The following is a 27,811-nucleotide window of genomic DNA, read 5'->3' on the forward strand; positions in this document are numbered from 1 at the left end:
TTCGTGTGACACGGGTTTGCACAGTTTTTTTTTGTATGCACACGATCAGATCCACAAAGTGAGGAAACTGGTATTTGACAATTACCAATATAGTCCAGTGTCTTTAAATCAAAGAAGTTGTGATGGACAGCCGTCGATTTCACCACACTCTTCCTAACTTTATGATTAATCTAATAGGACTTAGGACGAGTCAAGTTCTGTATCCAAAGACATTATGACGTTTTGAACACGACATAAGTTTATAGGACGAGATCTTTCTGACTCGATGTTTTGTGAAACCAGCTGCTGGTCACATAGCAAGGAGGTATGACAGCAGGTGGCCATGCAAAACAAGAAAAATGGACTTCAATAAACCCGGACGCATCATAAGATGGTACAACAGAAGACACAACAGAAGATGGTATAGATGAAATGAGAACATTATAGAAAAAGAGGGAGACACAACATAATATGGTATCTGAGAACATTATAGGGTAATTTGCTTGGCAATAGACAGCGCAGGATAGAGTAACATTGAGAATTGGTAAAGTAGCTTTGCTCCTACAAAGGAGTGAAATGGGCGACTTTGGGGATGCTTGGTGGCAGCAGACTTACCAGGTAAAATATTTTGTTATCGGTAATGCGCGCATGCTCAGAACTCAAACCGTAGTACATCCAATACAAGACCAAATAAATTGTACAAACAATATTGCGTACAGAGTGAGATCAATTCTGAATGCAATAACTGTTGAAAAAAAACATAGGGGCGCTTCCAGGGTTAACATACTTCAACAACGACTATTCTTACCATAGCATTATTTGAACCTGGTCGCTCCATGGGTAGTGTACAAAAGAGAATGATACTACCCAGCTCTGTCACTGTGCAGTTTTTGTCGCCAACGGTGACCCACACTTCAGACTTATCGGTTGCCAACACCAGCCTCTTCCCCTAAAATAATAATAATAATTACACAGCATTTACAAGGGCACACTAATTATGGTGTAAATCCATTCAAAGGGGCCGGTTAAGATGGAAAAGAGGGAATTCTCAAGTGGTATGGAAAGCAAGTGTGAACAGTTGTGTCTTAAGTTGCTGCTTAAAGATGAAGAGGTTCAACATCAATTGCCATAACAGTATGTATTGTATTGATGGTTAAAGGAAAATAGTAGAAAACATCCCTTGAAAATTTTTTGTCCGAAATGTCACAGTTGATGAGATATAAATAAAGCCATCTTTCCGTTTGGAGTTTATCGCTTAGTGAGCATTTCATTCATTTTTATTTTAAATCGGCGGATCGTTGGTTCGAATCCCACTCTAGTGGATTCGTTGTTCAACCCCAAAAATCAAAATTATATAAATCAAGGTCTAAATACAGTGAGTGGTGTTTGAAGCTTTGCATGATGTGGAGAATAAGAGCAACTATAAATATAAATATTAATAGTAAACTTGCGGGTACAACCATAGCCTTGCTCAAGGCAGTCGCATTATTCGCTCCGAAAAGACGCAGCTGTAAACCCACCCGCCGTATACCCTGTGCATGGTGTGTGCGATCACACCGAATGACCCACCCGTATACACACTGTCACATCGCACGAATACTGTTCACACAAGTCATCGCACTCGTACACCACTAACCGCATGCGGAGGCCGTCAGGCCGACAGCCTTGTCGGATCTGTATCTTCCCGTTTTAATGTGTTGTATTGAAAAAATTCCAATAGTGGACGAAATTGGGGGGGCTCTAGGATATGCTAGTATGCAGCTCATGAATATGTATATCGTTCGTCAGACCTATCAGACAACACAGGATGTGAGGCAAATGAATTATTCATTTTGACGTCCAATCACGCACTTCCCTTATCACGACCTTTGGACCCTATCATGCGTCCGTGGTGGTGGTGTGTGAGGTAAACATGTCTCGTCTTTCGCGGGCATTATGGTAATGAGCTGACCGTGGGAACTCTTCGCTTATTATAGTAATGAGGTCAGTGGCTTCAACACAGATCCTACAAGGCTGTCGGCCTGACGGCCTCCGCATGGGATGCGGATAGTGTACGGGGGCATCGTGTCGTGTGATGTTACGCACAGTGAATACGGGTGGGTTTTACGCACAGTGAATACGGGTGGGTTTTTATACAGCGGCGGTCTTTTTTCGGAGTGAATAATTCGACTGCCTTGAGCAAGGCTAGTACAACCATGGGTAAAATCTCTTTTGGAGGAGTGGTGGCTCTAAAAAGAGCCGGTTTGGTCTCGACGTTTCGAACAGTATACGGTCAATTTCGGCAAATGAGCAGCCAATTTAACCACCATCTATTCTATTTCGCGCGAAATCGAATGCTATTGAAAAGGGTCATTCGATTTTGCTTTATGATTAGTACCAAATGTAATGTTGCGTCATTCGATTTAACATAATAATCATTCAATTTAACAATATTCATCAAAGCAGCATTCAAATTCTTAGACGCTTCTTGGGGCGTGTGTGTCACGAAAAAGAATAACGGTACGCTAAATCGAACAGTATACGGTCAATTTCGGCAAATGAGCAGCCAATTTAACCACCAAGAGTATACTCTGCTCGTCTTAAGGAGAATGCTGGACTACTGGTGATATGGAACTCAAGTATGGCTGGAGGGAGACGAGCAGAGTAAACTGTTCGAAACGTCCAGACCAAACCGGCTCTTTTCAGAGCCACCACTCCTTCAAAAGAGATTTTACCCATGGTTGTACCCGCAAGTTTACTATTAATATTTTGTTTTATAGTTACTCTTAGTCTAAATACTGATTTTTTCAACCAATCCTTTATAATGTTGTGTGTATGTAGAGAACATTTATGAAAGGGGACACCTACTTTAATTTGAAGCGAATGTTTATCCGAGACCTCAAGATCTTCGTTATTGTCAAAAGTTGGATCCAAGCAATAGCTGAATTCTGTTGTCTCTAAGAGCATTTCAAATCCATCCAACTGAAACCCAACAGTGACGTCAGTACATGATGACGTCATCGTATCAGGTAGCTTAATGGCCGGGGACGTGCAAACCACAATCGAATCATTATGCGTCTCACAGGACTATGGTGTAGAAACAAAATGGCCGTTGTCACAATGGGAGACTTTGGGGACGCTTGGTGGCAGCAGACTTACTAGGTAAAACCAATTTTTCTCGGTCACATGCGCACGCTCAGAACTACGTAAACAATGGAAATTTACCTGGTAAGTCTGCTGCCGCCACCTTGCGTCAAAAAGTTTCTATTCGAGGGTAAAGACCTTTCTTTTGTTGATAAACAAACCGCCTTGCATTGTCGGCCGATTGTTAGTAAAACACTCAATCGTATTAACATATGTTTCAACCAAATTCAACATTTTCGGCAAACTTGCAATTAATAAAATACCTCACATAGTTATTTGTTTTGTTTTGAACAAAATCAACACAATTTTTGAATAATTTGGTAACATTGTTACAAACAGTACCGATTGATTTTTGATTTGCATTTAAGGCTTTCCTTAGATTTTCAACGTGGGTTGGCAAAAACTCAGACTGTAAGGTTGCAAAAGAAAGGTCTATATACGTTTAGTAAACTCTAAAAGAAATAATGGAAATAACAACTATTGGTAAGAAGCTTACAGCAGCTTTCAATTAGTAAAAAAAAAACATGTTGAGAAGAATTTCACCTCGAAGTTATGCAGTTATGTAAAATAATTCATAAGTTTTTGTGCACAAACATTTGAAACTTAAAAGCGTTACTGCGGTAACGCTTCTCAGATTGCGTATTCCTATAGGGGACCAAATTCTTCCTGAATTGTCATATTATTCTCAATTTATACGATAAATCCCAAAACTCTCGGGCTTAAAAAAAAAACAAGTAGGTAAAAGTAATGCTTTTGAACTAATGCCGCTAAAAATAGGGATCATCAATATTTGACTTACTTCTTCAAACATGTTGTCCATCCCTTTATCGTTTACGTATTTGTGTTGGACAAACATCGTAGCTCTACTCACGGATAGACCAGTTCCTGAAACCGTAAGTTTCCGTCCACCGCTGTCAAATAAAAAAAAATATATATGTATTAATTCGTTTAACTATTGGCAAAATGGGGGTTGTTGAGCGGGCCCCTTCAGCTTGTCCCCTTTATATAATTGATATGATAGGATGAAGCCGATGGCGACCATATGGTGTTAACGTTACTGTTGTATGTCCTTTTGTCCACTTATCGAAAAGAGAATGGGTTCGCACCGGTGTTTCTGGTTTGATTAGCTGCACATTGCGCCATGTCACCTTGTAAACTATTACATTGTACTGAAAGGATTAGGGCCCTTTTCGAAACCACGGCTTCGACTTTGGATTGGGCCTCCAGCTCCGCCCTAGTGTATGGAACCCTAAGCGCGTACGAAAAGAAAACAAACGCGCGCAACATAGTCAAAACAACCGCGGGGCCAAGCTAGACTGAGCCAAATCCAAAGCCGAAGCCGTGGTTTCGAAAGGGGCCCATGTCTCATAATTCAAACGTACTACACACTAGTTGCAGGAAATACTGTAGTTACAGCGTCAGGAGCGTCACTGTGTAACGGTTATGCGCGCTATATAAGAAGCCACTATTATTATCATTATTAAACAAACTTACGACTTGATGCTCCTCCTGGGCTGTATGTCGATTACATCCGGATTGGGTTGAAAAGTAAAGTTTTCAGTTGAACTCCTCAGAGCACCGTCAATTGAAACAGTGATGCGACCAGTTTTACCCACCGTGGAGGCAGCGGTGGAACACACAATAGCCGTGTTGTTACGCCTATCATAAAAAACAAAACAAAACACAAGTACCTCTTTTGATTACACACTGTAAAAATATTGGGTAAAAAAATTCCCAACTTTTTACCCATTTAAGGGCGAATAGTGAACTCCTCCAACTTTTGGGCAAAGTATTACCCATCAAAGTTGGGCGCTCTGATTGCCAAATAATTGGGTAATATTTCATCATCAATAGTTGGGTATATTTTGGTAACCAACAGTTGGGTATTTTTTTGTTTACTCATTTTCTTGGTATTTAATAATTATCAATTACCCACTTAGTGGGCGATGATTTTATTAATGATCTAGTTAAAATGTTTAACCATTTTCGGTGTTATCCAACAAATGGTGAATGTATTAAACCCTTTGATTTACAGTTTCTCCTGTGATACGTCATACAACCAGGCATATAAAATATATTTTCCACGATGGCAAACGGTGGTGAGTTGTGACCTTGGCATCTCTCTCAAAATCGTGAGGGTGCTCAGTGGTTTGTAGATGCTTTGGAAGGTTAGTTTTTAACTAAATAAAGTTTGTTTCCTGTTCAGTTGTTGTACACAGTCGTGACAGTTGCAGCGCAAGCAATGCATTGATAGGTCCATGCATGTATTTCATACACAAAGCAACACAACAACCACGCATACATGCCACAACCGGCGTTGCACATAATGGCATGATAAAACTGAAACTATCACAGTAGTGTCAATGTGTTGCTCGCTCTGCAATTGTCACGACTATAATGTACGACTGAATAGAAAACACAACTTCATATTTAGTTAAAAACTCACCTTCAAATTGGATCTATATCCACTGGACAACCCCGCTCGTCACAGCCACTCCTCCACTCGCCATGTTGGAAAATATCTCTGTTCTACTGTTTAATGCCCAACTTTTTGGCAACTCTTTAATCGTAGTGCGCATGATCGGACGATTTGACCAACTAATGTGCATAATTTTAACCAACAATCGAGATTACCAAAAAGTTGCCCAATAGATAAGCAAAAGTGTAACCAACAATTATGATGAATTCAGATTACGAAATATTTTCCCAACACTTGCCCAACTTTTGTTCCGCTTTTTAAACAAAGAATGGGCAAACAAAATGTTTGCCCAACAAGACCAATTATTTGTTTTGTTGGGCAATTATCGACCAATAATTGTTGAAGTTACTTTGCCCAACAAATGATTTGACCAACGTTTTTGCAGTGCAGTGGTCATGTTGTTTTTTGAAACACAATTATTTCATCTTTGTAAGGTGATTCGATTCATTTGGCCCATCCGATACTGCATCGAACAACCAGTGTAGAATATGTTAAATATCGAAAAAGAACAATACAACATAGCCTTGCTCAAGGCAGTCGAATTATTCACTCCGAAAAAAGACCGCCGCTGTATAAAAACCCACCCGTATTCACTGTGCGTAACATCGCACGACACGATGCCCCGTACACTATTCGCATGCGTCGGCCGTCAGGCCGACAGCCTTGTAGGGTCTGTGTTGAAGCCACTGACCTCATTACTACAATAAGCGAAGAGTTCCCACGGTCAGCTCATTACCATAATGCCCGCGAAAGACGAGACATGTCTACATCACACACCACCACCACCACGGACGCTCAGCGAGCATGATAGGCGTGCGTGATTGGACGTCAAAATGAATAATTCATTTGCCTGAAATCCTGTGGTGTCTGATAGGTCTGACGAAAGATATACATATTCATGGACTGCATACTAGCATATCCGAGAGCCCCCCAATTTTTTCCACTAGTGGAAATTTTTCGATACAACACATTAAGCCCGGAGGTTACAGACCCGACAAGGCTGTCGGCCTGACGGCCTCCGCATGCGGTTAGTGGTACGAGTGCGGATGACTTGTGTGTACAGTAGTCGTACGATGTGACAGTGTGTATACGGCCGGGTGGGCCATGCGGTGTGATCGCACGCACCACGCACAGGGTATACGGGTGGGTTTACAGCGGCGTCTTTTCGGAGCGAATAATGCGACTGCCTTGAGCAAGGCTAAATACAACATCGTTATCTACAAGGAGTAGTTCACCCAATACGAAGTAGTTTTCATACTCGTGGTGGAAAACAGTACAAAAAGAGAAATGATCAGTAGATAGAAAGGGAACGAAATCAAAAGTATTGTAAGTAAACAAAAATAATGTAGTGTTAAAGCAAATAATGCTTAAAGGTAGTGTACTTTATTGGTGATTACTCAAATAAATATCAGCACCAAACCTCACTTGGTAACGAGTAAAGGGGAGAGCTTTACAGTACAAAACATTGTGAGAAACAGTTCCCTATGAAGTGACGTAGTTTACGAGAAAGAAGTAATTTTCCACGAATTTGTTTTCGAGACCTCAAGTTTAGAGTTTGAGGTATCGAAATCAAGCATCTTAAAGCACACAACGTCGTGTGACAAGGGCGTTTTTCTTTCGTAGTTATAGGTCAAATTTTTACAAGGTTTGCTATTTTATGCATATTTTGTTGAGACACACCAAGTACGAAGACTGGTCTTTGACAACTACCAATAGTGCCCAGTGTCTTTGAATAACTAGGAATTAACTATGAACAAAAGATGAGCAACAGCATGGGGCTCCTTATAGAGTAAGCCGATGCTTGTAGAAAACAGCCTTTATACAGCAATTAAACAAACAGCGAATACGAACCAGAGTATACTGTTCGAAACGTCGAGACCAATACGGCTCTTTTCAGAGCCCACACCCCCTTTACAAAGTCGCCCCTTACAGAGTTACCCACTTTACAAAGTCGCCCCTGACAGAGTTACACCAACTCATAAGAGATTTACACATGGTTGTACCCGCAACTTTACTATTTAGTTATGGTTTCTTTTTAAGGACAATACAGACAAAACGAACAATGACATAACAAACTGCTGATGATAGAATAGAAAGACTAAAATATCAGGCTAACTGAAGACGACACAAGTTATTATAGATAAGTAGGGAAAAGCTATGTTACAGAGTGAGAGAGGAGGACTCTTTCGTATCTTACCGAATGACTGCACATGCTACATTGGTATCAATCATAGCTTTGATATCGGTACCAGCGTCCATATTGACACCGATGATGTTTATCAGAGTACCGCCAGCTTCAGGTCCAATTCTTGGATGGAAATTCGTGATCATTGGATCCTACCATCAAATCGAGAAAGTCAAAAAGGTAAAGTTTCCATCAACAGTATTTGTTTATGTTATTACACCCTTTCCCGAAACTTTGCAAGGGGGTAATTTGGGTACGTAGTTGAAGTCATGGTGGGCAAGTAATAAATCAGACGTGAAATTAACATTTTAAAATAGTTATTCACTTTATACAGATCTTGCAAATTATCATGACCAAAGATTTGCATAAAGCGAATAATAATTCTAAAACGTTTACTTCACGCTAGATTTCTGCACAGTAATGGTACCATGACTTCAACTACGTACCCAAAATACCCCTTGCCAAATTTCAATACAGATCAAATATTTTACGGCAGAAATAACACTAGGCAGAAATGAATGGAAACATTTCAATATTACATACGTCCAGCCCCGTGTTCCACCAATAACAAAGTGGCTCCATAAAGAAGCTAAAGACAGATAAACACACGCCAAATACAACTGGGCCCAATTGCATAGAGCTGCTAAGCACAACAATTTGCTTAGCATGAAATTATTGCAATATAAAACATATGGAAATTTTGTTGGTAGTTCCGTTTAATCAAGGAATAAGTGTAACGCTGAGCAAATTTTCGTGCTAAGCAGCTCTATGAAACTGGGCCCTGGTAGTAATATACATAGTAAGCGAATGGATACATGTGTAACCATTTCTCGTTTAAAAGCATCAACATTGATACCGCCCTCTACCAAAAAGGATTGATTAGAAAAATTGTATAGAAAAGACTACCCTAACTTTCTTTATAGATGTAGCAGTATGCCATGAGCAGACTGACTCAAGTCCAGTGTTTACTTCCCATAATGCAATGTATCACCTTATAACATGGCCGCCCGAAAGTAACAGTTGATTCTCATTATCTGGAATAAACTCGACTCATTAGCCATAACATGGGAAGTTGTATCTTCGTACAATAGGAACTGACTAAACATTACACAACTAAAGAAATAAACTTTTTAACTGTTAAAGGTCTGCATTGTACTTGATTATTAACCAGATCGACCAAACTGTTAATTTTACACAGAAAATATATAAATATCTTCACTGATGTACTTTTTGGAGGACAAAAAACACAATGTCCACAAATTTACACTAAACTCACAAAGTTTGAAGATAATGATAGTAGAAACCTTCCCTGAAAAAATAACTTGCTGAGGTGCCGTATTTTTTTGACAGATGAGTAAAACAATGTCATGAAAATAATTTTCGTCTGAGTGATCATGATACGAACATTATTTTAGCATGTAAAAACGAATTTGCTTTACATTGTTTTACCCATTTCTCGAAAAACTACAGCACCGCAGAAACTAATATTTTGAGGTAGGCTTCCTGATATCATTATCTTCAAACGGTGTTAGTTTAATGTTATTCTATGAAAAGTGTGTTTTGTGTAAAAAGTACCCAAATCCTTTTTAAAGCTATATACACTTTCGGTACAGAAAAAAAAGTCCACTGATTTACAAATAACTTACAAGATTTACAGAAGGTAATGGTGAAAGACTTATCTTGAAAAATTATTCCATGAAACGCTTTACTTTTTTGAGAAAACATTAAAACAATATCAATTCTCGATAGCGAGAATTACGGATTTATTTTAAACAAATGTCATGACACGGCGAAACGTGCGGAAACAAGGTAAGGTTTTCCCGCCATTTTCTCCCGACTCCGATGACCGATTGAGTCTGAATTTTCACAGGTTTGTTATTCTATATATAAATTGAGGCTCAAGCGGTCATCGGAGTCGGAAGAAAATAACGGGAAAACCCACCCTTGTTTCCGCACGTTTCGCCGTGTCATGTGTTTCAAATAAATCCGTAATTATCGTATCGATAATTTGTATTGTTTAAATGTTTTCTCAAAAAGTACAGCATTTCATGAAATAAAATATCAAGGCAAGTCTCTCACCATTACCTTCTGTAAGCCCTCTAAGTTATTTGTAAATCCGTGAACCTTTTTTTGTTTTGTTCCAATGTTCAATTGCTTTAAATGAATCGTGTTGTTTCGGTGTGTATTTCAATGTTATTCCAGCCTCTCTCAAGATATATCGGGAATTTTAAAGTTTAAATATGAAACTGTTTTCCCCAAAATGTGCTTCTGTTTTTAAAATTAAAATAAAACTGTTCGATTTTATTGGAGTCTTTGGAACGCTTGGTGGCAGCAGACCAGGTAAATTTACATTGTTCACGTAGTTCTGAATATGCGCACATTTCCGAGAACAATGACTTGTACCTGCCACTAAGCGTCCCAAAAGTCTCCCATTGCTCGGCGTAAAAACTTGTGTTTTACCGTGTACGTGAAGTCCACTTTCCCCGTACTCTGCAGGGATGCGTCCCCGTCGACAGGAGCCACTGAGATGGTGACAGAGTGCGTACTATACTGACTCATTGGAGCTGTAAGACAGCTTACACTGTGTTGAAACAAAATATACATCACTATTGAATTTTCTTTCAATTTCAAATGTTAAAATACATTATCCAAAAGAGATAAGCGTCGATTCTGTGCTTACGGTTATAGCCGAACCATGAAACTATTGGGCCTTGGTGATGGTGGTGATTTGAGGATGAGGCCGTCACGGACGCGTGCCGAATGAGCTAGAGTAGAGATTTATTTTGGGGCTTGCATTATTTTATTCAAATTAAGTAGTTTTCTGTTTCTATAATTTAATTGTTAGAGACACTGGAAACTGTCGGTAGTCACTAAATTTACTTGTTAGCACAAAAACTTACTTGGTAACGAGCAATGGAGGGCACACAAAGTTGTGCAACGATGGTGCTTTTTCTTTCACTATTCTCTTGCAACTACGACGACCAATTTTGAGCAAATTGTTTACAGATTTATTATTGTAAGCATACGTTGGGATACACAATCTTTGACAATATTACCAAACATGTCATTAAGGACAAAACAACATCAACCCGACTAAAGCGCCTTGACTAAAGACTAGCATGAGCCGAATCCAAAGCCGAAGACGTGGTTTCGAAAAGAGCCTATTATTTTTAGATGGGTTATCACCTTTGACCAGTTATGTACTGATCTTCAAGTCCAGTCAGATCGCAAGGCTGCTGACCAACCATCACACCTCGGACGTCTTGAAATCTTTGACCGATATTGGTTCCGATGACTTTAATAACGGTATTGCCTTCCATTGGACCAGATACAGGAACTACCTGAAATAACAATCATCATAACAGCTCATGATAACAGGGCCCAATTTCATAAAGCATGTAAGCACAAAAAAGTTGCTTAGCATGAAACCTCTTCCTTAATACAAACAAGACTAGTAGTATTGAAACTTTGCATGGTGGAAATACACCAAGTAATGACTATCTCTAATGAGTAGGGGTGGTTCTGAAAAGAACCGTTGGTTTAACTCGACGTTTCGATCAGTGTGCTCTGAAGACGACCAGAGCATACTGATCGAAACGTAGAGTTAAACCAACGGTTCTTTTCAGAACCACCCCAACTCATTATGGATAGTCATCACATGGTGTTACCGCAAACCTGTCCTTATAAAAACAAGATTACCAACCAAATTTTAATTTGTTGCATATTACTTGTTACTATCATTCAACTGTTGTTAGCTTATCCTGAAAATCATTTAGAAATTTGGTTGGTTATCCTGTTTTTATTAAGGAAGAGATTTCATGCTAAGCAAATTTGTGTGCTTACAGGGTTTATGAAATTGGGCCCAGTTGACAATGGGAGACTTTCGAGTTGAACAATAGGTGGCAGCAGACTAATTGTTTAGCTCGTTCTGAGCATGCTAATAATTGTGGCTTTGACAATGAAAAAAGGGCAATTTTTGCGTTACAACTATACGTGTTTCTAAGCTTGTGTATCAATGAGCACGTGGTAAACATGCTGAAGGACCCTTTAATTGCGTACAGACTCTATTGGTTGGTAAACGCCTTAAAGATGTGCACTAAGCAAACACACAATGTTATACACTCTAAGAACTAAATAGTTGAATCCAACACTTGCACGAGTTCGGTAAGTGACTACACTTTAAAAGTGTTGAATCTAGCATTTTATATGTTAAATCCAGCTTGTTAAAGTCACCTGGAAATATGTATATATTGTTTTAAACATTAGAGTATATGTTTCTGAACAATAACATATTTTTTTGAGTAATTGTTTTCAACAATTTCTACGTTTAAAAAAATAAATAAAGTTGTGTCGGGTAACTACGCCTACCCCTTTTGTAACTTCAATCGAGGCAGACTTTGCCTTGATCGAACATCGAACACACGTACGGACGTACGAGTACATTCAAGTCCTAGCCGTAAGTTTGTACGTTTCGAAAAAGTTTTTTTCTTGCATTTTTCCAGCAATGTCTACCAGGTGTATTGCTGCATGGATGCAGCAAAACAAGTAAAGATGGGGTCAGTTTGCAAGTCTTTGCCAGCGCTGTGCAGCAAACACTTCGAGCCGTCGTCCTTCGATAATCCGGAAAACACTACACATTTTGACATGAAGAGAAAAGTTCTTTTCTAAAACAAGACGCAATCCCAACAATTTGTCCAGCTAGTGGGGAAGTCGAAGAAGGTACCTGAAAGACGTAACAACCTCAATGAGCATTTGACTAACGTGAAACAAATCAGGTATTGTTTCAACTTTGAGGGCATGTTTTTAGCTTGCGCCAAGCGTCACTATCTTTTGTTGGCACTGCATGCGATTCATCGCGCCTCGATTGACGTCACGAACAGCGCCCTCTCGGGTCGGGCTTATTTTCAAATTTGTAAATAACATGGAAACTAATTTGTTTTAAACCGTATTTAATTGCTTATTTATATTCTACTCATCAAAACACATTATTCAGTGAAAAAGCTTCATTTTGACAAAATACCACTTCCAGGTGACTTTAAAGTATTTGGTCAACAATTTAATAACCAACGGGAATAACCACTAAAAACTAGTAACTTGTGATTGGTAATTCCCATTGCAGAAAATTAATGAATGTGTAAGGAAGAACATATTTTCTTCCTCCATGGATATGAACGCTTTGTATTGTGGCATTATGAAACAATACAACAAAACACAACAGTACAGACAAACATGTTGTTGGTGTATCGTATTATCACCATCAGCGCCTTGCCCGTGTGCGTGGGTGTGTGTGTGATCATAGTATTGTGTAGCAAGCAACACGCAACAGTTAATGCATAACTCATATATTTTTCTATGAAGAAAATCCCCGCAACAGCGCCCCCTATTGATTCTGCCGAAACTGAGCTGGAAAACGAATATCGCGAGCGGGTCACATTTTGGCTTAGGGCACATTTTGACCTCGCAATCACATTTCACATGGGGATTCGCAATCAAAACAACATTATATTCATACAATCATTGCTTGTCGATTGTATGGGAACATTGGGACACACCGGGCATGGTGTACACATTTAACTATTTGAACAGAATTGATCCGGAATTGGGTCCCAGTGGGCCAGACCCATTTTCTGGATCAGTTTGACCTGGAATCCGTGACAATGTGTTCCGGAATCCGACTCAAATCACCGCTTTTAAAGTCACCTGGAAGTGGTATTTTTTTCAAAATAAAGCTTTTGTCACTAATATATGTGTTTTGATGAGTGGAATGTGAATAAACAGATAACTAAGTTTTTAAAAAGTCAGTTCTTATGTTATTTACAAATTTAAGAGTAGACCCCGACCCGAGAGGGCGCTGTTCGTGACGTAAATCGAGGCAGACTTTGCCTGTAATGCGTAGAGTAAACACAATTGCAAAGTACATGTACGGACCAAGTCGTGAGTTTGTAAGTTTCAACACTTTTTTTTTTTTTTTTTTTTCCCGGCAATGCCGACCAGGTGTATTGCTGCTGAATGCAGAAAAACACTTTTTGAAATGTATCAACTCACGACTTGGACGTACATGTACTTTCCACGTGTGTTTAATATACGCATTGCAGGCAAAGTCTGCCTCGTTTGACGTCACAAAAGGGGTAGGCGGAGTCAGCCCCCCAAACAACTTTATATATTTTTTAAACATATAAATCGTGACAAACAATTACTAAAAAAATTGTTTTATTGTTCGTAAGCATATACTCTTATGTTTGAAAGAAAAAAATATATATTTCCAGGTGACTTTAACCAAACTTCTGGTCAAAATGACCCAGAAATTGGTCTGGTCCCCTTGGACCAAAATCCCGGTCAATTCTGACCCGGGAGTTTTTAGAGTGTACGTCTTTTTCTTACCCTTTCTAAATATGGTGCCGGACACTGACCACCTGGTGCTAAAGCGCTGTTCAAACACACTGTGTTTTCTATGTTCGCACATTGGGTACCACACCAACGACATTTCAGTTCCGGTCTTGCAGTAACTACTGACAAACATCGACTGCAGTCCAGCCGATCTACATGGCATTTGTAAAGCGTAACTGCAAAAACGAATGACACATTTCTTGAAATACTCACTTCCACTGAATTGAGAATCTGTATAAATACATTGTTATATGTTTTTGTATTTAAAGCCATTATACACTTTCGGTAGTCCAAGTCCCACACTTTGTGTATCACAACTTATATATAAAATAACAAACCTGTAAAAATTTAGGCTCAATCGGTCATCGGAGTCGGGAGAAAATAACGGGAAAACCCACTTTTGCTTCCGCGCGTTTCGCCGTGTCATGACATGTGTTTAAAATTAATCCGTAATTCTCGCTATCGAGAATTGACATTGTTTTAATATTTTTTTTCACAAAGCAAAGCATTTCATGGAACAATATTTCAAGAGAAGTCTTTCACCATTACCTTCTGTAAACCCTGTAAATTATTTGTAAATCTGTGAATTTATTGTTTTATTTTTTTCTGTACCGAAAGTGTATAATGGCTTTAACTAAAGGCCAATGGCTGCCCATATAAGCCTTCCAAAATCATAAAATCTACGTGTTTCAGCAACACTCCCGAATTGATTGGAAAGAAAGCTCAGAGGGGAAGTAACTGGGTGTTTAGCATTTCACCAGGAATATACAAATGCACTTAGTCAAACATTCTTCAGCGTTTGTGTATTCGCGCGAGAATTACACGGGCAAAGTAATTCGTCTTGCCAAAAATAGTAATTGACCCCAGGCTAAAAGGTAATTGGCCCGGGCAAAATGAGTAAATGGCCCGGTTAAAAAATTAATTGGCCCAGGCAAAATAGTAAATCGCCCAGGCAAAATTGTAATTCGACCGGGCAATAGTACTTGGCCTTTGCAAAATAGTAGTTTGCTTGGGCAAAATAATAATTGGCCCGGGCGAAATAGTAAATGAGCCGTGCACAAATTTAATTCGCCCGGACAAAGTAGTTATTCGCCCTGAAAAATGATTAGCCCTGGCAAAATAGTAGTTGGCTTGGGCAAAATAATAATTGGCCCAGGCGAAATAGTAAATGGGCCGTGCAAAAATTTAATTCGCCCGGACAAAGTAGTTATTCGCCCGGACAAGTTATTTGCCCTTGCAAAATAGTAGTTGGCTTCGGCAAAATAATAATTGGCCCGGGCGAAATAGTTAATGGGCCGTGCAAAAAATTAATTCGCCCGGACAAAGTAGTTATTCGCCCGGATAAAGTAGTTATTCGCCCGGATAAGTTATTTGCCCTGGCAAAATAGTAAATCCTATACAAAAAGCCTCCGTATAAAGGTGTCCATTTTTGTGTACAACAAAATTGTATTTGTGCTCACCGTTAAATTTGTTGAAATCGTCCAGCTCGAAATCGTCCAGCTCCCGGTCATTGTTCCAACTTATTGACAGTTGCGCAACAAACTCTTTGACATCGTCCGCCTCATACGTGTACTTAAAAGGAAAACAAAAGGTGTTTTCAGAAATTGATCATCTGTGATCTTCTAGGTAAGAGTTGTGTTTATTATGTGTGTTAATTTTAATAATGTTAAATTTGGATCTGGGACAAATTAATATTATTACTTTTTGATTTGATTTGAGGGTATAACCCTGGAAAGCGCCCCCTATATATTGTCAACGTACAATCGTAGATCAGTGAGAACACTCACAATGTAGTTCTGTGCATATTATATTAATATAGTTTAGAAATATGAAGACAAAAATGTGTGTATGCCTTCTCTTACTTTCTATGGATGCTATAAGAATCCTGAGCAGATGTGGATGGTATTTACTTAATTTTGGAAGAAAAACAAATAATATATTTTTGTTTTACCATACACAAGCTGTACAGTGGCAGCAAGACACGCACTTATGGACTAACTAATTTTATTTTCCTAACCCCATGCTAAATTGGGCGATTCCACTTGGAGGTGTTGACAGATGCCCCAGTACAGGATAAACTGAAATAGCAGGTCCAGTGGATTTGATTTCCAGATGTGGCAGATGATAAACCAATTGGTCAGTGAGAGCTCACAGTGGTGACTTGCTCGAGATACAATGAGTAGATCCTTATTAACGGTGCTTTAATACGAAATGTTTTAGACAAACAAAAACATGATCTACCTGTTTGACATTAAATATGCGAACAGAAATATGTTTGCACAGTCTATAATGTATTATTACTTATCCTTTTTAGCAACTTGTAATACTTACCGATCGACTATTACATATGATGACGTCATCTGATACTCTAGTAGCTTGGACACTCAGTTGCAGGTTGTCAATTAACAAGGAACACTTATAGTTGCGCTAGCATGAAAAAGAATGAGCTATGAGAGTTACAACAGTAAAACAGGATGTTTCACTCGTGCATTGTCTTATCTAAAAAAAAAAAATGATTGTTTTACGTCAGACAATATAGGTCTCAAGATACAAGGATAGTACCTCAAGAAAGTTTGGGCGTATTTAAGTCATTGAGTTTACTAGAGAATAATAAACGAACAAAACACCATTGCATTACCTCTTTCTCAAAGACTACCTGACATCGAAGGGAGCCGTTTCTCACACATCCTGTCTAGATATTATTTTTTTTTCTTTCTATGGGCTCTGGAAAAGGCTGGTCATAGAGAGAGCGCATTTCAAGTTCAATAAATTATTTGTTATTATACGCCCTCCGTGGTTTATAATCTTATTCGCCCGGATAAAGTAGTTATTCGCCCGGATAAGTTATTTGCCCTGGCAAAATAGTAAATCCTATACAAAAAGCCTCCGTATAAAGGTGTCCATTTTTGTGTACAACAAAATTGTATTTGTGCTCACCGTTAAATTTGTTGAAATCGTCCAGCTCGAAATCGTCCAGCTCCCGGTCATTGTTCCAACTTATTGACAGTTGCGCAACAAACTCTTTGACATCGTCCGCCTCATACGTGTACTTAAAAGGAAAACAAAAGGTGTTTTCAGAAATTGACCATCTGTGATCTTCTAGGTAAGAGTTGTGTTTATTATGTGTGTTAATTTTAATAATGTTAAATTTGGATCTGGGACAAATTAATATTATTACTTTTTGATTTGATTTGAGGGTATAACCCTGGAAAGCGCCCCCTATATATTGTCAACGTACAATCGTAGATCAGTGAGAACACTCACAATGTAGTTCTGTGCATATTATATTAATATAGTTTAGAAATATGAAGACAAAAATGTGTGTATGCCTTCTCTTACTTTCTATGGATGCTATAAGAATCCTGAGCAGATGTGGATGGTATTTACTTAATTTTGGAAGAAAAACAAATAATATATTTTTGTTTTACCATACACAAGCTGTACAGTGGCAGCAAGACACGCACTTATGGACTAACTAATTTTATTTTCCTAACCCCATGCTAAATTGGGCGATTCCACTTGGAGGTGTTGACAGATGCCCCAGTACAGGATAAACTGAAATAGCAGGTCCAGTGGATTTGATTTCCAGATGTGGCAGATGATAAACCAATTGGTCAGTGAGAGCTCTTACAGTTGTGACTTGCTCGAGATACAATGAGTAGATCCTTATTAACGGTGCTTTAATACGAAATGTTTTAGACAAACAAAAACATGATCTAGCCGTTTGACATTAAATATGCGAACAGAAATATGTTTGCACAGTCTATAATGTATTATTACTTATCCTTTTTAGCAACTTGTAATACTTACCGATCGACTATTACATATGATGACGTCATCTGATACTCTAGTAGCTTGGACACTCAGTTGCAGGTTGTCAATTAACAAGGAACACTTATAGTTGCGCTAGCATGAAAAAGAATGAGCTATGAGAGTTACAACAGTAAAACAGGATGTTTCACTCGTGCATTGTCTTATCTAAAAAAAAAAATGATTGTTTTACGTCAGACAATATAGGTCTCAAGATACAAGGATAGTACCTCAAGAAAGTTTGGGCGTATTTAAGTCATTGAGTTTACTAGAGAATAATAAACGAACAAAACACCATTGCATTACCTCTTTCTCAAAGACTAGCTGACTTCGGAGGGAGCCGTTTCTCACAATGTTTTATATTTTCAACATCTTTCCAGCGCTCGTTACCAAGTAAGTTTGTATGCTTATTATTTTGAGAACCAATAGTGTCAGTTGCCTTAAATAATTACAACATTTTGTTGCCTTTTTTAATGCACATATCAATAAAAGTAGATCAAGGCGCTTTGTAACCTGATTATCACTGAACCAACTTTCTTAAAGACCTGCTCGAACGAAAATGTCAAGTCGTAAACTTTTCTGAATTGCATTTCAAATGGTTTCAATGAATAAGGAAATCGAGTCATATGATTATAAATAGATTTCAATTGTGTAAAAAAAAAAAACATTTTGAATATCCTTATCCATCGCTTTTCTTAAAGATTTGCGAAATGCTCCGTAACGTAATTACTCTCAAAACGTCACAGTTTGGAGCTCCAATTTTTAAAGCCGCTTTGTTGGAGCGTGGATGTATTACAAAGCAAACTCCCACAAATGACGTCAAAGCATTGGCCTTTGACGCGCGCCGTCAACAGCAGAAGTGTTTTTAGTTTTTTCAAAACCTGTAGGTTGGTAGCTGTTTTTTTAATCGATTATTACGAAAAGTTTTAGTGTACACCATAATATCAAACATACATTAAAATGGTGACCAAGTGCATTATAAACAAGTTAAAACAGCATTTCTATTCAACACAATCCGCCCGAGTAGCTGTTTAACTCCGAGCATACATCCCCTAGCTGCTTCACTTGGTGCTAAGAACACATCCTGTCTAGATTATTATTTATTTTTTTATGGGCTCTGGAAAAGGCTGGTTATAGAGAGAGTGCATTATAAGTTCAATAAATTATTTGTTATTATAAGCCCTCTGTGATTTATAATCTTAACTTTTCAGTTGGCGATTATTTACGACCTGAGCGTAATACCTCCTTTCACATATACTGACGCAACTCCAAACGTGAAATTAGACTAACTATTTATCATCAAAATAATATGACATTTCAGTCAAAAATATTTAAAGGGACGTTTTCTATAGACCATTTAAGTTTCATATTAATCTGGCCATGGTCTTCACAATTGTGCTTCCTACCGTTTATGTAATGTTCCTTTAAAGGCAGTGGACACTATTGGTAATTATTCAAAATAATTATTAGCATAAAACCTTTTTCTTGGTAACGAGTAATGTGCATTATGTTGAGATACACCAAGTGAGAAGACTATAGTCTTTGACAGTTCCCAATATTGTCAAGTGTCTTTAAAGACAGTAGACACTATTGGTATTTGTCAAAGACCAGACTTCTCACTTCTCACAAACATGTGAAAATTTGAGCTCAATCGGTCGTCGAAGTTGCGAGATAATAATTAAAGATAAAACACCCTTGTCACACGGAGTTGTGTGCTTTCAGATGCTTGATTTCGAGACCTCAAATTCTAAACTTGAGGTCTCGAAATCAAATTCGTGGAAAATTACTTCTTTCTCGAAAACTACTCCACTTCAGAGGGAGCCGTTTCTCACAGTGTTTTATACTATCAACAGCTCTCTATTAATCGATACCAAGTGAGGTTTTATGCAAATAAAATGTTTGAGTAATTACCAATAGTGTCCACTGCCTTTAAGTTATAACAAAATGTGACAAACCTCGTTGGAGTCTGGTATATTGGAGACATTGACTTGTAATTCTTTTTGAATGTCGACTGGAACAAGAATCTCCCCATACTGCGGTTGTAGCTGAGGACAGAAGGTTGGTCCTCGGTTTGCTCCCCCAGCAGGATTCTAAAGTAGAGCCACATAAAACATAAAACAACGAGTGAAATTGTAGACACTTTTCACACGAGAGCCTAGTGTTCCAGCATTAGTGAAACTGTATAATTAACGGTGATTTAAACAACAAGTTTCTGTATCTGTTGGGTAAATTGTTTTCAAACTTTTATCAAATTTAATCAGATTGTTATCATATTTTGTGCATATGCCTACAGCTTTTCTTCTCTTTTTAAGTCGGGGTGTTGATGTTTTTTTTTTTAATTGTTTACAATAACGAATGTTAACACGCCAGTTTAGATCTTTTTAACTTCTGTCGGGTATTTTGTGATAATTTGAATAAACCCTATTGAATCGAATTGGAAAAAAAAAAGCAAACCGATGACAAAAAACATAACACGGCGAGTAAATGTATATGCACTTTTCACAAAAGATCGTGTTGCACATAATATAACAAAACAAAAGCAGGAAGGGCCTTGTAATTGGATCCTGAACAAACAATCTATCAACAGGAAACACAGATGAGTTTGCTGGTTTTACTTTTGAAGACACTGGACACTATTGGTAATTGTCTATAAAAAAAACCAGTCTTCTCACTTGGTGTATCTTAACATCAGCATAAAATAACAAACCTGTGAAAACTTGAGCTCAATTGGTCGTCGAACTTGCAGGATAATAATGAAAAAAAATCACCCTTGTCACACGAAGTTGTATGCATTCGGATGCTTCATTTATAACAGTGTCCAGTGCCTTTGATGCGTTTCAAATAGTAAGATACTTCCTCAAACTTTATTGAGTTTGCTCCATTTGATATGTTTATAATTTATACCAGTATATTTATAATCTCCAAATATGCTGTACGTGACGTGTGCCATTTTTCTCTTGCAACTTCGATGACCAACTGAGCCAAGATTGTCAAAGGCTTGTTATTTGATGCATTATGTTGGGATACACAAAGTTAGAATACTTGTCTTTGTCATTAACCAAGGGTGTCCAGTGCCTTTAAACAAACAGAAAATAATATAATAACATCACCAACATTGAGACCGTTGACAATGGAGAATTCGTTGGAACAGTCAGTACTTTGATGGGCGCATGTATTGTCAAATACGCACCAATCACAGTCCCAAGAACTTGTTACGCACTCGCCACAACTGTACAGATACAATCAATTCCCAATGTGTCATTAAAGCGTGGAGAAATTCATTTGATTAATAAGAGGAAATAACAACAATATTAATAATAATAGTAATAATAATAATAATAATAATAATAATAATAATAATAATAATAATGATAATGATAATGATAATGATAATGATAATGATAATGATAATGATAATGATAATGATAATGATAATGATAATGATAATGATAATGATAATGATAATGATAATGATAATGATAATGATAATGATAATGATAATGATAATGATAATGATAATGATAATGATAATGATAATGATAATGATAATGATAATGATAATGATAATGATAATGATAATGATAATGATAATGATAATGATAATGATAATGATAATGATAATGATAATGATAATGATAATGATAATGATAATGATAATGATAATGATAATGATAATGATAATGATAATGATAATGATAATGATAAAGATAAAGATAATGATAATGATAATGATAATGATAATGATAATGATAATGATAATGATAATGATAATGATAATGATAATGATAATGATAATGATAATGATAATGATAATGATAATGATAATGATAATGATAATGATAATGATAATGATAATGATAATGATAATGATAATGATAATGATAATGATAATGATAATGATAATGATAATGATAATGATAATGATAATGATAATGATAATGATAATGATAATGATAATGATAATGAGGTAAATAATGAGACAAAATTTAGCCGAAAATAATGTATTCAATGTATGCACCATCTTGAGAAAAATTTAAATGCATGCACAGAAAAAGGTCCCTCCAGCAATCAGTTTCTGCTGAATATCCATTTATTTGACATAATTATCGTAGTATCAGACACGTGTTTAAGCACAATTTATTTTCTCTATTTGAGTGTCTTGTAGCCAGTCCATGTACATGAAAACTACTATTTTTATTCGTTGTAAACAAAATTGTATGCAAAATAAATTTGACGCTTTATTCTTAGTGCAGCCTTTCAAGTTGAAATTTTGTTTGGTCTTAAATCTGTTTAAAGATTTGGTTTGCTTTAGGCTCATCTAGCTCTGAGCACGGAGCTATCAATGACATTTTAATAACACTTTTTTTTTTAAATAATACTTATATATTCTCATAACGTTCAGATTTCTTTTGTAAACACTACTTAAAGATTCTCATAATATTCTTATAAGATTCTTATGAGACTGCTCTTAGCAGCTCAATACAGGTTCTTATAAAATTTGAATAAGATTCTTATTATATAAGATTCTTATGAGAGTATTTCGTACAGGCCGTGGACCCCATGGGATCCTCCATGGGATCCCATGGAGGATCCCATGGGGATCCATGGGATCCCATGTAGGTTCCCATGGAGATCTCCATGGGATCCCATGGGATCCTACATGGGACCCCATGGGATCCTACATGGGACCCTATGGGATCCTACATGGGATCCCATGGGATCCTACATGGAATCCCATGGGATCCTACATGGGATCCCATGGGATCCTCCATGGGATCCTCCATGGGACCCCATGGGATCCTCCATGGGACCCCATGGGATCCTACATGGGACCCCATGGGATCCTACATGGGACCCCATGGGATCCTACATGGGATCCCATGGGATCCTACATGGGACCTATGGGGTTCCTCCATGGGATCCCATGGGATCCTATATGGGACCCCATGAGATCCTACATGGGACCCATGGGGTTCCTACATGGGATCCCATGGGGATTCTCCATGGGATCCCATGGGGTTCCTACATGGGATCCCATGGGGTTCCTTCATGGGATCCCCATACGATTTCCCATGGGATACCCATACAATTTCCCATGATAATTCCCATGGGTTTCCCATGCCCAATTCACCATGGGAATCCCATGGGAAAATTTCCCATGGGATTCTCATGGGACATTTCTGTAAGGGATTTTCTTCGACTTCTTGATTGGAGCGTCTGAAGAGAACACTAAAGGTCTTGTGTTTGTCCTCGTTTTCAGTCAAGCATGTATTTAGTAAAGCAATGGGAATGCCTTGAGTAACAGAATATTTTTACTTGAAATCCTCTATCCACCCCCTCAACCCCCCCCCCCAATCCATGCCCCATTAAGGCAGCAATGGGTGCGTTCGTTTAGCTTCCCTGGGTAGACCCCGGTGTGTGGCGTTTTTTTTTTCCAGGACGAACGTGTGCAGATAATTACCCACGGTTTTCCTGAAGAAAAAAAAAACCCGCCACACACCGAGGTCTACCCAGGGCAGCTAAACGAACGCACCCAAATCTCCCCTGTGTTGGGTGTATAGCGTGTAGCCTACCTAGAGTAATGGTGTATTAGTGTGCCATGGTTTTTCATGGCCCGCTCATCAGAAATGGGTTTTTGTCTGCTTAGAGTGGAATGCAAGTATACAATGGGATCAAACTTACCTTTTGTGCCGTGAACATTGATAGAAAGTGAACTCGGTGGAGATAAACGCCACCATGGAAACCGAGGAAACAACACTAAGCTGCATGTACACATGGTCCTCTGTAAAACAGAAAATTTGAACACGAGTCCCTTTGAAACCAAGCATTATGCTTCGGGCTCCTTCAGTCATTTTGAAATCGTGAGGTTTTGTTTTAGCAAGAGCTCCATGAATGTTGACAGGGCTTTTGACTGAGCCGAAGCTAAACCCGTGGCTTCGAAAAGGCCGTAGTGAGACAGTCATTATGTATACACACCTGCCCATTAATTACAAAGTTGCCAAAGCGAAAGGAAATACATACAAATTTATAATGGTTCAGGCAGAGAATTTCATCGAAATGCAGTGCTCTCCATTTAAAATATGTACATTCCGTATTTAGTATGCTATTTAAAAGTTGTCTAGGCAGTTCTCATTTTGAGCTTCGCTTTTTCGTGTACCTTTTTTAAGATGTCCACAGATTTACATTAAACTTACAGGGTTTGAAGATAATGATAGTTGATACCTTCCCTTCAAATATTACTAATTGAGGTTGTGTAGTTTTTGAAAAATTAGTAAAACAAGTCACACAATTTGTCTCAGGAAGACGAAAATTAGCATGTAAAATCTCATTAAACCCGTTATGATATTATACCAAAACTATATAGCATAACAGATTGATACGTTTTTACATGCTAAAACTGAGACGAAATTATGTGTTTTACTCATTTCTTTAAAACTACAGCACCTCAGTAAGTAAAAATTCAAGGGAAAGTTTCTAGTACTGTCAGACTGAAAGTACTGTTTGGCTGTGTGTACATTTGAATCACCATAGCATTTGACAAAATCGAAACATTGTGAGAAAGGAAGGATGACCCTTTTCCCACGGAGTTTGTTAAATGAAAGTTAATGGGAAGCAAAATACAGTTGGCCTTCCGCAAAGCAGGAAATAACCCCTGGGCTATAACATACATCACTTTAGAGTCACAGGGTTTAAGTACTCTTTTGTTAATCATGGCCAGCTTGAAATGGGTTGTCTCTGTCCCTAGTTCCTGCTCTTCCCCTCCCACCATGTTTTCTGTCCTTTCACAATCTACCCTTACTCTCTCATCTATTATTCACAAGTTTCTTGTTGTATCCAAACCTTATGTCAGTCATCATCATTCAGGACCAGTGCTTTAGTTGCCATTATTTAGCATGTATGCTATTATGTAGTTCTGTTCAACATTATTTTATTTTTTTCATTTTTTTTCCTAGTACTATAATCTTACTTGCAATTACATGTATTGTTATTGTTCTTTGTGAAATGCCCGAATAAATAATAGTAATAATAATAATTCATAAATACCTAAGACAGTTTATCCATTCTGATTGGTCGAGAGGGCATCACGAGGTGTTGTTTGAGCGGTTGATATAACACCAGTAAAAAGTGTTAAAACATGGGCGTGACACGCGCGCTTGCACCTGTGCGTATAAGACAGTTTCTTCATTCCTAGTGGTCGAGAGCAACGGCTGAAACAGTTGTGCAACATCACGCGATACGCGCGACGCGCACGGCAGCTCCTTATAAGGAGTTGTTTACCCGAGGGCCTAAATATTTCATAGCTGGAGGGGTGTTGTGTTGAAAGAAATAATTGAATAATTATAATTTTTGCATTCATTTTACCTTTTTAACTGAAAGTGTTGATATTTTATGACCGAAATAGTATTTATGAAGGGAACCACAAAGTGTGTTGAATCGGTTTTCAACTAGTGGTTTAAACCCGCCGAGGCCTGGTTCTAGATAATTTACCTCGACTTCGTCTCGGTAAAATTATCAAGTCCAGGCCTCGGTGCGGGTTTAAATCACTAGTTGAAAACCTCTTCACCACACATTGATTCCCTTATAATAACACTGCATAGAACAATTTAGAGTTATGCCTCTTTGGGTATATACCATTTGGAGGGAGGTTTGGCCGGTCAATTGGTGGAGGAATGCTACATGCGACAGTATTTCCAGTTGTCCTTCCCTGATACACCGGCAGATCATTAAACTTGCAGGAGTAGGTCTCGCCTTCTTGAAGTTCGGGGAGTTGCTTTACAGTCAGTACGATCTGAAATTGTTAGATGAATTACACCATTATTTATGTATAGCTCATGGCAAAATATTATGTGGATTCAGGGTTAACAATCGTTTAATATAATAATATCGAAATCTTATATAGCGCATGTATCTACCGACATTGTTTTCAAGGCGCTTAGTATAATATATATACATTTTTACAAAAAGATTGGTTAAACAGCCAATACAGTATGATCTCAAATATATTGATAAAAGTTTTATAATAGCTGTAGTCCATAGGAAACATAAACAAACTAGACATTAGGTGTTCGTGAACAAACACAAAGCTGTTCCGTGTTGTTTTGCTTGGATTATGTGCTTCAATGACCAAGGAGTCTATAACTGACATAAAAGTTTGAAAATCGGTCGTATAGTTCCTGAGATATGGTCCCACTTCTGGTTGACCCGGAAGAAGAGGTCAACTTGGGGTCACGGTTTTTCAAAAATATTCTCTAATCCCCAATGACCCTATAACTACAAACAGTTCGAAAATTGGCCGCACAATTCATTAACGTTGTTAATTAATTAAGAATTATAACATTTTTTACATTTAGAGTAAAGCTTATGTTCTAAGCTTCAGTTTGGTATATGATTTAACTCTTTTGTCCTTAAACTTTAGGATATTAGGTTTAAAGAAAAAAAAAAACGTGCGCAATTGCTATGGGTTTTAGGCGGAAACAAAGAATAAGAAAAACAATAAAAATCTCGACAGAAACAAAACCTGTTCCGACGGTAGGTCGGAACAGCTAAATATAACGAGTCTCTTACCTCACGTTAAAACATGGTAAAATGTTTTTTTATACAGAACGCTTCTAGCCAAATTTCTGGAAAAAAACGTGAGGTCAAACAAACCTGCGCGACAAAGAAATCGTGACGTCCGTGGCGGTTATTTGGTGTGGAAAAATAGCGCCATCAGTTTTACAAAGCTGGAGAACTGTGTTCAACCCAACTAGTGGAATATCGTCACTGGCGTTAAGAGGTCATTATAATAGATAGGCCCTTTTACACTCTCGGCGTAAAAAGCCGCGCGGCCGGGTGCATTTTTGACTCAAATTATTCATTACTATCTACGATGTCTATTTTGGCCATAAAAAGGTAATAGTTGAAATATTGAGATCATCCTTTATTGTTAAGACCGAGACTCAAGTGGGACAAGAACTGTTTTGTGACTTGTTTTGCTCATTTCTAAAAGCCTACAGAGCCTCAGTAGGTGGTATTTCGGGAAGGCTTTCTACTATCATTGTCTTCGGGCCCTGAAGGTTTGGTGTGAATCTGTGGACATTTTGAAAAAATACCCGAATCCTTTAAGGGCCTTAGTTGTATTGGGGTATGTTTTTATACGGAAGTTCTTGTGTATATCATTTGTGTAATTGCTTTTTACTTGCCAAATTTTGTTTGAAATTTTACTGCAGATTTAGAGTGTTTAAAGTCACCTGGAAATATATATATATATATTTTTTTCTTCAAACATATAAGTCTATGTTTTTGAACAATATTACAATTTTCTTATTAAATGTTTGTCACGATTTATATGTTTAAAAAATAGATAAAGTTGTTTGGGGGCTGACTCCGCCTACCCCTTTTGTGACGTCAATCGAGGCAGACTTTGCCTACAATGCGTAAACACACGTGCAAAGTACACGTAAGGTCCAAGTCGTGAGTTTGTACGTTTGTTTGCATTTTCTCGGCAGTGCAGACCAGGTGCTGCTAGATGCAGCAAAACAACTAAATATGGGGTCAGGTTGCATGTGTTTACTGCAGATCCCAAGTATGGGCGGTTGTGGCCGCGAAATAGCAATATTGGTCCGGTCCGACGTCTTTTTCAGCGCTGTGCGGCGACACTTCCAGCCCTCGTGGTTCGAATCCGGAATACACCACACATTTGACATGAAGAGAAGGGTTGTTCTAAATCATGACGCCATCCCTACAACGATTCCAGAGTGGGAAGTCAAACAGGTACCTGGAAGACGTGGCGAACCTACAGGAGCGTATAAGCCAATCGTGAAAAGTTTGAATTTTGAGGGCACGTTTTAGGCTTGCGATTCACCGTG

The 27,811-nt window shown here is 38.1% G+C and overlaps 1 protein-coding gene across 1 annotated transcript in view; it reads right to left on the reverse strand.

The window, feature by feature from the left end:
• LOC139942671 (plexin-A4-like) overlaps positions 1–27,811 on the reverse strand; it is a 55,183-nt gene that overhangs the window by 21,574 nt on the left and 5,798 nt on the right. The window contains 14 exon segments of the mRNA XM_071939491.1: positions 788–928; positions 2,827–3,045; positions 3,902–4,013; positions 4,597–4,761; positions 7,779–7,918; positions 10,227–10,347; positions 10,953–11,107; positions 14,148–14,329; positions 17,091–17,202; positions 17,964–18,059; positions 19,919–20,053; positions 21,078–21,192; positions 23,646–23,745; positions 25,596–25,752. Of these exon segments, the coding sequence (XP_071795592.1) occupies positions 788–928; positions 2,827–3,045; positions 3,902–4,013; positions 4,597–4,761; positions 7,779–7,918; positions 10,227–10,347; positions 10,953–11,107; positions 14,148–14,329; positions 17,091–17,202; positions 17,964–18,059; positions 19,919–20,053; positions 21,078–21,192; positions 23,646–23,745; positions 25,596–25,752 (1,950 nt within the window).

Source organism: Asterias amurensis, chromosome 10 (genome assembly GCF_032118995.1).
Source record: "Asterias amurensis chromosome 10, ASM3211899v1".
NCBI lineage: Eukaryota > Metazoa > Echinodermata > Asteroidea > Forcipulatida > Asteriidae > Asterias > Asterias amurensis.